Source organism: Nycticebus coucang, chromosome 2 (assembly GCF_027406575.1).
Source record: "Nycticebus coucang isolate mNycCou1 chromosome 2, mNycCou1.pri, whole genome shotgun sequence".
Taxonomy (NCBI): domain Eukaryota; kingdom Metazoa; phylum Chordata; class Mammalia; order Primates; family Lorisidae; genus Nycticebus; species Nycticebus coucang.
The window spans coordinates 108233699-108243588 of NC_069781.1; the positions used below are offsets into that span (position 1 = coordinate 108233699).

General features: G+C 56.9%; 1 protein-coding gene across 4 annotated transcripts; it reads right to left on the reverse strand.

The window, feature by feature from the left end:
* Positions 1 to 2938: 2938 nt before the first annotated feature.
* BARX1 (BARX homeobox 1) lies at positions 2939 to 6911 on the reverse strand. Of its 4 annotated transcripts, none has more exons than XM_053563307.1 (4): positions 6452 to 6911; positions 4180 to 4471; positions 4015 to 4094; positions 2939 to 3616 (listed from the first exon to the last, which is right to left on the reverse strand). In XM_053563307.1, the coding sequence occupies exons 1-4, from the start codon at positions 6672 to 6674 to the stop codon at positions 3471 to 3473; spliced, it is 741 nt and encodes a 246-aa protein (XP_053419282.1). In that variant the 5' UTR covers positions 6675 to 6911; the 3' UTR covers positions 2939 to 3470. The 4 variants fall into 4 exon arrangements, with proteins under 4 accessions (XP_053419282.1, XP_053419277.1, XP_053419285.1 ...); XM_053563302.1 differs by having other exon boundaries at positions 4015 to 4099; XM_053563310.1 differs by lacking the exon at positions 2939 to 3616 and adding an exon at positions 3634 to 3804.
* Between the last annotated feature and the right edge of the window lie 2979 nt (positions 6912 to 9890).

A 9890-nucleotide genomic window follows, 5' to 3' on the forward strand; every position in this document is an offset into this window, starting at 1 on the left:
AAAAAAAAAAAAAAAAGTGGAGAGCCAGGGGAAGAGAGAGGAGTCCCCTTTTCCGGCTGCGCCGGTTAGGTCCTGGTGGGCCAGCACTCTGCGCGGAGCCAGCAGTAAGCTGAAGGCTCTGAGCCGACCCCAGGCCCGCCGCGACTGGCCCTTCTTGGGGTAGACCCAAGAGCTGAGCGCCGCCCGAAGTTTCTCTCTCCAAACAACTCCAGGACCAGAATCCCGATTTGCTTAGGGTTAAGATCACACAATGTCAGATGCGACCCTCCTCCGATTTCAGGCTGAGGCCATTCAGCCAATCTTCTCTCAAAGACTATTTTGCTGCCCAAGCCCAGTAAACGAAAACTTCGCGCCTGTTGACTAGTGTTGCTGCCAGACTAATTCCCAGCCCTCCGCGTCCCCAGGGCCTACCGGTCGCCGACGCTTCCCCGCCTTCCCCAGGGCCACAGCTCTCGCGAGACTCACAAGCCCAGTCCCTCTCCCGGCAGCTGGCCTGGGGGCTTCGGGAAGCACAGCCACCGCCTCCGCTGCTCGCGCCATCTCTGAATTTTGTTTTCTAGGACCTCGAGGCTGTAAAGAGACTTGCGCATCGCGGGTATCCAAGGACCTTCACTTCCTCAAGACCCGGGCGTCAATGAAGGGCGCAGCTGCAGGGGGCAGGGAAGGGGTCTCAGCGTCCGGTGGCCTGTGCGCGGTGGCTCTCAGATCCGGCGCCTGGGAGCTCGCGTCCCAGCGCGCGCAGTCCAGCAGACCGCCTCACCTGGGTGGGTGAAATGGGGTCCTTGGCTTAGAGTCGCAGCTTTGCGGGCTGCGGTCGGCAGAGGAGTCTCCAAGTTGGTAGGCAGCTGTCTGCCTCTGTGCCTTAGCTCCTCCCCGAAGCCGGCTTGGAGCTTTTGTCGGCTCTTAGGAACTTCACCACACAACCCTAAGCCACCCGGACGCGACCAGCGCGCAGCCTGAGGCTCCTCCCTAGCCTCGGAGGCTCGGTTTGCTGCTGAGGTCTACCCATTCCCTGGGCGCTAAACACAGGCGCAGACAGTGACAAAAACTTCACCCCTCCCACCGTTCCTACGCTGGAATCTGGACTCCTTCATTTGAGGCCCAGCTTCCCCACTGACCCACAGGTGACCTCGGGACCAGATTCCCTGCATCAGGTTCCCCATCTGTACTTGGAGAGGACTGCACAAGCTGAAATATTGGGATCCTTGTGCTCTGACTCCGAATTCAGTGGACCCTGGTCCTACAAAGACCACTTGGTCCAGTACAGTGAGGAGCTGTCTTGGGAAATCACCCAACATGCACAGGGCAATTAATTTGTCTAAGCCAGGTCTCCCTCCTTACATTTAATAAAACTAGAGGATCCTGAAGGAACTGTAACTGATACAGGTCAGATCTCCTTCCTTTCTCTTCTTCAACTGTCCCGCAAGGGCAAGTTCTTTTCCTCTACAACTCTGCATAGTTGACAAAAGCATAGCTGTAATCTCAGTTCCTAGGACTCCCCAGGGACAGAAGTTGGACCTTCACTTTCTCTCTTTCAAAATGGAGAGGATTAAACTCAGCAGTGCAAAGTCACTTGGTTCCTGGGCCCAGTGCAGGAAAGTTACTGTAGAATGGAGAGGTTAAACAGACCTGGTAATAACCCCAAGGGCCGGAAGGAATTAGTGGGCACAGTCAGTCACATACTGTTGATTCATTCCTTTCGGGCAGCCAGAGTGGGACAGGTTTTCTTGGGCCCCTCAGGGGAAGCGGGCGACTAATCTGAGAGCTGTTTGCAAGGATGAATTAGGAGCCCTGAGCTCTAGAAAGAGCTGGCTTCCCAGACACTTGGCAGAACTAGGGTGCAGAAGTGGCCTACAGCCTTCAGAAAGTGCTCTTTGGAGCGCTCTCTCTCTTTCTGTCTCTCTCTTCCCCCCACCCCCTTTCACAGTCCTTGATGTTGGAGATGCCAGAAAGGGGCAGTCCAAGTGTAGCTTCCAGGAAGGGACAATCAGTCTGAGCTATGAAAGGGAAGGTGATTCTACTGTGGGGGGGGGGGGCGTAACTGGTCTTTTTACAGTCTGAAACACAAAGCCTGCAGCTGAGGGTGAGTGTCCCCCTTCCCTTGTATTTGGGCCTGGAAGAACCTGGCTTCAAAATCCTGGTCCTGCTTGGAATTCTGCATGGCCAAGTTGCATCATCTTCCTAAGCTTTAACCGGTAAAGTGGCCATCTTTCCAGCCCCATACTCTCGTCATCTCACATAGAGTGCACAAGGACAGGGCTGAGTCTAGCCTAGACAGCTAAAACCAACTGAGACATTTCCCATGAGGAAATGACATCCGTTGGCAGGGGCTGCCAAGCTGCACCCCTGGGAGGGACCATCTTGCCAGTAGTCTTCTCTTTTCTTCAGTCATGTGCCTTCCCTGGGTCCAGCTGGGACTTGGTGCCTCTACCCCACTGTACCAGAAAATGTGCAAACTCTGGAGCAGCAGCACTGCTGCAAGGAGGAAGGGGCCACTGGTGGCCAAACCCCTTCCAACCTTGAATCCTCAGCCACCCATCCACCTCATAAAGCGTTGGTCAAGACCATCTTAAGGACCTTACCCTGAGTCCTTCAAGTCTCAGGAGACTGAATCAACAATGAAGAGGCTCATGACCCCAAGCCACTTATAGAGCAAGACCCCAAGTAAGCCTCCAGTGCCTATTTTTTTGGACAGCCTTTGTGCAGCCTGACTGCTATAGACTGGAAGGAAAGTTTAGACTGGCCCCTCACACTCAGAGTGGAGACATTCCTAGAACCCTGCAGCAACTGAGCCACCCACCATTCATAGGTGGGTCTGGTAAAGCAGGGCACAGGTTGGCTGGACATAGGGGGAGAATGACATAGATCGCCCATCTTACCTTGCCACGCCCCCCACACCCTGAGGATTCAGAACCTGCTGCATCAAGCTCCTTTGTGTCATAAAATATTTTATTGGAAAAAGAGTCACTGTCTTCGCAAGAGAAGGGTAGGAACCCCAGCTCGGTCCGGGACCCAGCCTCCCAGGCAGAGCCTATGGGTTGTCCAGGTCCTGGTGGCCTGCGCTCAGCCACTGGTCTGACTCCCAGAAGCCAAAGTGTGCCAGGAGGCGTCGGGCTCTGGAGGGCCGTTTCAAAACGGGGTAGGGGTGCAGGCAAGGAGCGGGGCGTGAATGCGCGTGAGCGCTTGTCACCGCGGAGCTGAGAGCTGACACACTAACTTTCGCTGCGCTGAACCCGTCTCGAAGATCAGGGCCCAGGAGTGTGCTGTGGCCTGGGTTTGTCTTTAGGGTCTGTGTCCTTCTTGGGCCCTTAATTGTCCGCATTCAAGGTAATAATAAAACGTTTAGAACGCAAACGGCTTGGACGCGGAAGGGCCAGCTTGTGGGTTCTCGAGGGCTGAGTGGGCCGCGCAAGGCGCCAGGATCCCGAGTCCCACACCTTGTGCGGTGCTCTCAGTCCTCGCCGCTCCTGTCACTTGGCTCGCCCGGCACCTCTGCTGGCTTCTCCGCTTCCTTGGCGCGCTCTTGTTCTGTGAGCTGCTCGCTGGTGGGAATAGAGTTCTTCTTGGGCCGTCCCTTGGGCTTGGTGGGGGACTCCAGTCCACCGCCCTGCAGTACCTGCAGGAAGGATGACCAGCACCAAGGTGAGCGGAGACATGGACCGGGAACTCCTGTGCCCTGAGCCCGAGGGCTACTGGAGCGGCCAAGGAGGAAATCAGAAGCCCTTCCCAGCCCGAGGCAACGGCAGCCATTTGAGCGCCTGCTCCTGGGAGAGGTGGCTTAGAAGTTCAAGACTGCCAGGAAGCCTGCGGATACAGGGGGACAGGAAGGATTGTTGGCTCAGCTAGGGCACCCGAGGGACAGAGAGACTAGAAGGTCCTCGTGCACACTAGGCACTAAAGAAATTCAGAGGGTTGGGCAGAAGTCCCTAGGAAAGCAAGAGGAGAACTAGTTTGCAGGGCACAGGGACGCGACCCAGAAAGCTGAAGAGGCAAGAAGCCGTTAGGCACACTCACTATTTTCTTCCACTTCATCCTCCGATTCTGGTACCACGTCTTCACCTGCAACTGGCTCAGACCCAGGGACTCGGCCAGATCTATTCTGGAAAGAGTAGGGGGCAGCATCAGCGGGGCAGGTAACCACTTTCCCATACCCTTGGCCCCAGACTGGCCCCGCACTACCTGTCTGGTGTGGAGAGGTACTTCTGCTTCTCGAAGCGCTTCTCCAGGCCCATCAGCTGCAGCTCGGTGAACACAGTGCGGCTCCGGCGCCCCTTCTTGGCTTTGGTGCCTGGTTCCCCAGGGCCTGCTGTCTCCAGCTTCCCGCGGAGCTGCAATTCTAGTGGCAGGTGCGACGCGCCGGGGGCGCCGGGCAGCCCGGGTCCAGAGGCCAACAACGCGGAACTCAGCCCGGAACATCCAAGCGGCGCCAGAGGGAACTTGAACACTGCAGCCTGCTCGGCCTTCAGGACGGCTGCAAGGAAAGAGAGTGGAGAGCTCGTTGAGCTCCCGCCGCTTTCCTCTGCCTCAGAGCCCGCCGCGCAGTGCGCCGCGGGGGTCCTGGCGCTCGGCCAGTGCCACCTAGCGCAAACCTCTACGCCCCGCCTCTGGCCTAGAGGATTTGCACCACGGGCCAAGGGAGATCCTCCTCAACGCTGGTGTCCCCTAAGTCTGAGAGGGGACCTCTCCCTCTCAGTGCTCTGTCGTTGGGCCCCAGCCACCATTGAGATTTTGGGGTTCCCCATAAAGAAGTTTGCAGCTCTAAGAAGCGTGTTGTGTGTCCTTCATGGAAAAAGGAAACTAAGAAGAACTGACAGCTAGTTAAGAAAATGGGCGTTTGCCCCAAACAAACCAGCATTACTGCGCTAGAAAAAGAAGAATACGAATGCAGTGTGCACATTTGCTTTTCTGTGAGTGGCACAAGCGCCAGCAGCAGCCAGGCGACAGAGGCCTCATATGTGGTGGGAGGGCTGGGGTGCTTGCCGGAAATTCCAAAGCACCCGATTACAGAGAAATTGTCCTTCCCGTAGTATTCTTTCTTTAGATTCTTCCGCGTAAAGATGTTTCCATTTTCTTTAGTTCTAAAATGATTTTTTTTTGCCCGCTTCAAACGAATTATTAACAACAAAGCAATGGAGGCGAAAGGCAACCTAAACGTTATGTCCCAGATGGACTCAGAAAGAACCACTTGGCAATGCTACCCCAGGACCCAAAGCGCTAGCTGGGGTGGGAAGTGGAAGCAGGCATCCTCAAACTTTTTAAACAGAAGGCCAATTTACTGTCCCTCAGACCGTTGGAGGACCGGACTATAGTTTTTAAAAAAACAACTATGAACAAATTCCTATGCACACTGCACATATCTTATTTTGAAGTAAAAAACAAAACAGGAACAAATACAATTCACACCACTTCATGTGGCTTGCGGTCCGCAGTTTGAGGACGCCTGGTGTATGGAAAGTGGCTTGCTAGACTGATGTCCCGGGTACAGCGTAGGAGCCTCCTTTCTCCCACAAGCATCTCACTGCAGGTGGATTCTATTGCCTAAGGAGTCCACAAGCCCCAGGCCAAGATGTGAGAAAATGTGGACAGGAAAACTAGCAGTGGGTGGGTGGAGAAAAGATGGGAGAAGGGAGGCAGATCAACTTCAGAGAGAGAAGCCAGCTGAAAGAGGTAGATGGATGGGTGGAGAACAAGATAGGCAAAGGCAAGAACAGGGGTGAGAGAGACCCAGACGGCTCCACCAGGGTAGGGCAAGCCCTGCCAAGGAAGATAGAGAAAGGACAGAGGCTAGAAAGGTCTGAGCAGTGAACCTAAGCCCCACAAAAGCCCAGCCAACATGGAAGTGGAAGGACCAGACTGCCCAAACATTACAGTCAGGCCTCTTGCCCCTAGGTAAGGCCCATACAGGCCCATACTCCAGCCAAGACCCCACTAAGCTCCCTATGGAACGCACTGGGCTCCCGGAGCTCCAAAACGGCTTGGGCCAGCATCAGCACTCCAGGACGCAGGCCTCTTCCTCAGAGGTCCTGGCCTCCCTGTTTGGGGCAGCCTTGGCCCCTCTCGGCCAGCCCTCCGTAGCGCAAGCCCAGGCGCCCACGACCTGAGGTCGCTTCATCCGAAGTGATCTGAAGTCTGGTCGTGCCTGTGATGGGGATGCGGGCTTGAGGGTCCTCTGTCTGAAGGCCCTAGGGCGGCCGTGAATGAGAGAGCGAACGCCCTCCTCGGCCTGGCTGAGGGGCACGAGGCCTGGTTTCTGTGCGGCCTGGTGCCTGCACTCTCGGCTTCCAAGCTGGAGCGCGCCTAGAGAGGGATCCCAGAGCCTGCGCCCAGACAGGTTCCCCCGGACGGCGACTGAGCCGGAGTGGAGGATGAGGGCAGCTCCGGGTGCCCCCGGCGATGTTGCTCTCTCTCTCCCACCAAGCCTGGCCCGCGGCCCTGCGGCCGCCACACGTACCCAGGTGACTGTGGAAGGGCCGCGCCGCCAGCAGCGCCTGCACGCCGAACTTCAGCAGCTCTCCCGCGGCAGCAGCGGCAGCGGCGGGCGCGGCGCCCTTGGGCCCGGGCGGCTCGGTGAGGATCTCTTCGATCATGAAGCTGCGGTAGCGATGTGGCCGGTGGTCGGCGCAGCCTTCGGGCTGGCCGAAGCGCGAAGCGCCCGGCTCCCCCGGCCGCTGCATCCTAGTGCCCTAGGCTGCGCCCGCGGCTTGGAGGCAGGGGCGGCTTAGCTCGCGCGGGGTCAGCGCGGGGCTCTAGGCCCGCCTGCAGCTTCGGGCGGTGAGCGGGCGCCGGCTCATGCCCCCTCCCCCGCCGGCCGAGCGGAGGCGCAGGGCGCGGGCGGGGCGCGTGGGGCTCGGCCGGTCGGACCCGGGACTGCGCCCCCGCCCCGCGCGGCGCCGCGCCTCTAGCCCGGCCGGCCCCGCGTCACCGCCCCGCCCCGCTCGGCCAGCCCCGCCCAGCACCACCGCCCCCCTAGCTGCAGCGAGGAACCCAGAAGGGAGGGAGGAGGGCAGGAGGGGGCCTTGTGAGAGGGGCCGACGGACCAAGACTCAGGGAGACTGAGCCGAGCGCACGCCCATGAAGGAGAGAGCGGGAGAGCTCCGGAGACAAGACCCTTCCAGATAGGAGACGGAAGGATCGAGAGAGAGAGGTGAGAAAGGGACCAGAAGGAGACAGAGTGGGCCACACAAAATACTAGACAGTGATGTGAGGGTGCCAGGGACACCACCGAGAAATGCATAGAGAAGAGATCGAGAGAGGCAAGAGAGCCAGAGGGCACAGAGGCTGGCTGGGTAAGGGAAGGCGAAAGGAAAGAAAGGGGCCAGCTAGGAAGGCGAGTGGCCTGGGCAGCGGTTAAGGAGCACCAGAGAAGTCGGGAAGAGGAGGGGCGAAGGCCACGCACGCAGTTCATCTGGGAAGGAGGTGGCCATGCGCAGCCTCCTGTTGAGGGCGCAGGGCTCCAGCAGACCCGCAGCAGGGATGCAGCAGCATGAAGGGTTGCAACTCACAGAGTGTTGGACAGCCTCACCTGTGTGCCCCACCACCACCCTCTCCTCGGTTTACCAGGCATGGACTCATTTCTCCCGAGCTGTCCTGAGAGGACAAACTTTTCCAGCCAGGATTTGCCTGAATTGCAAATTCAAGTGATGCGTGGACACATCCTCCTTGGTAACCCCAGGACGCTGTGGACTGGGTTATGTCCCTCTGGTTAGAGAAGGAAATGGATATGAGGAAAAAGAAAGGGCGAGTTTTGCCTTTTCCCAGCTTGCTACTGTCAAGAAACTGTTACTGAGAGGATCTGTGGTCAGGAGTGCTTTGAGAGTCTGGGGACCAAACTCTGTTGAGACCTGGCTCCATCCTGAGCCTCAAAAGTCTCCAACATAATTGAGGAAATTGCCAGGACCTTCTCTAGATCCTTCCCTTCATCATTAGGAGAGGAGAAACCCAAACCATGGAGTGAATGAAACCAAAGCTGAACTCTCGACTGAGTTTCTCTGTTTTGCCCTGCCATTGCTGGTCAAACATTGCCTCTCTCATTGCCTCTCTCTGACCTGTCCAGGGAGATGCTGACACTTGGCTCCAGGGAAGCTGTGAGGGGGATTCTTGAACCTTCAGGACCCCACAAGTTCTGTTTGGTGAAAGGACAGTTCCTCCAGGCAATGAGGGCAGGAATATAGGGAGGAGGTGTGGAATCTGCCTATCTTCCTCCTTCTCTAGGAAGTCATAGTTCCTAACTTCCAGCTCCATCCACAACTGCCAAAGTCTGGCACTCAGCTGGTGTCATGGGCCAATTCTACTTCCTATGTGAGCTCTACTTGGGGCCTCAGTCTTCACCTCCCTGATAAATAAGGCTTACCACACCTAAAGCCCTGCTCCTCTCCAAGTTGATATAGTTCCTCCAGCTCCTGAAGCTCTCAGGGAAGCATTCAGTCTGGTCCTAGGCTCCTGGCACCTGCATCAGACTTTGGGGGACCTCTGAGGTGTCCAAGACCCTTTGTCATTTGGCTGGGGTTGGAACAAAGAATGTCTTACTCTGGCAAGACTCAAATCCTAAAAGCCTGTTGCCTCTCCTCCCCACTTGTGGCTTGACTGCCTGAACCTTAGGGTCATCATTAGGACCGAAAGAAGTTGGCCTCAGGGGCTTTCAGTTGCTTCAGAGTCCCTGAGTGGCTAGTGCTATGAGTCAAAATGGCTTTTTAGAGGTGTGGTGAAAGACCCAGTAAGCACAGTACCATCCCAGCCTATCCAGTGAGCAAGCTTCTTAGTGAAGGATGGAGAGACAGTGGGCCCAGCAGCCAGTTACCTCCCACTAAGCAAATAGAGGTAAGCCAGTTTCTCTCTAGAGGCCTGGGCAGCCCTGCTGGGCCCCTGCCCACAAGTAGGCCCAGAGAACCCCTCCCTCAATGGGTGGCTGTGTATCATCCTGTTCAACCACTTTATTTCTCAGATGGGAAACTGAGGCCCAGTGAAAGGAAGGGACTTACCAGGGATCTCAGTTTCTATTGCTTTGTGTACAATACCAGTATCATGACCCTTATCCTGGTTTCACCTTCCCTGATGCCAGTAGGTCCCACCAGCCTTCTCTTCTTCCTACTTGCTTCCACATCTTCTTAAGGGGCATAGCCTTGGAGTGGTTTCTCCCGAAGGACAGTTCAGCCAGCTTCTACCCCATGCCCTCACCTCATATAAACCCTAACAGAATCCACCCAAATTTGAACCATCTCCGCCCAATTCTGAAGACCTTCCAGGTCTCAGTTCCTCAAAATGAATTTTCAGGTCCCAGATCAAAGGACACGAGTATCACATTGTTGACCAGCTGTCACCACAACCATTTTACCACCTGTCTGCCTCCTGGGGGTAGTTCCTTGGACTGGTTAGGAGAAGGTGGGTAATTTTCAGGATGGAGGCCTCATCTCTCGATTGGGGGTGGGGGTCAGAAGACTTGCACCTCAGCCCCAATTCCAATCCACTCCACAGGTGTGCCCACCCCCCCCCCCCGCTCTTTGGACACCAGCCAGGGCTGTTTCCTGCGCCCCACGCGAGGCCTGCAGCGCGGGCCGGAGAGAGGCAGCCTAAAAGGAGGCCCTGGGGGCTGGGAAGGGAATGCCCTGCGCTGCGGAAGGTTTCACTACCTCGCCTGGCCCCGGAGCCCTAAAGAACCAGCTGACCACCCCTTCTCTCTCCTGACCTCCCCTAAAGCGCCTCCCTCCCGTGTCTACCCGCGTGCCGCACCCCACCCCTCACGCAGTCTGCGCGCCGCCGGATCCTAGGGCAAACCTGCAGATAAACCCCTTTTAGGCGAAAATTGCACGCTAACAGCGGCGGAGCCTCCTTGGCTCAGGAATCGCAGGGTTGGCAGCCGGAAAAGAGGTTTGCAGAGAACGGACTTCCCCTCC

Bases quoted from the DNA above. Each gene is read 5' to 3' on its own strand.
- BARX1 (XM_053563302.1), bottom strand. From the start codon at position 6,674: ATGCAGCGGCCGGGGGAGCCGGGCGCTTCGCGCTTCGGCCAGCCCGAA. The intron at 4,472-6,451 runs GTACGTGTGGCG...CTTTCCTTGCAG, and splicing joins GCCCTTCCACAGTCACCTGG to CCGTCCTGAAGGCCGAGCAG. The intron at 3,617-4,014 runs GTGAGTGTGCCT...TCCTTCCTGCAG, and splicing joins GGATGAAGTGGAAGAAAATA to GTACTGCAGGGCGGTGGACT.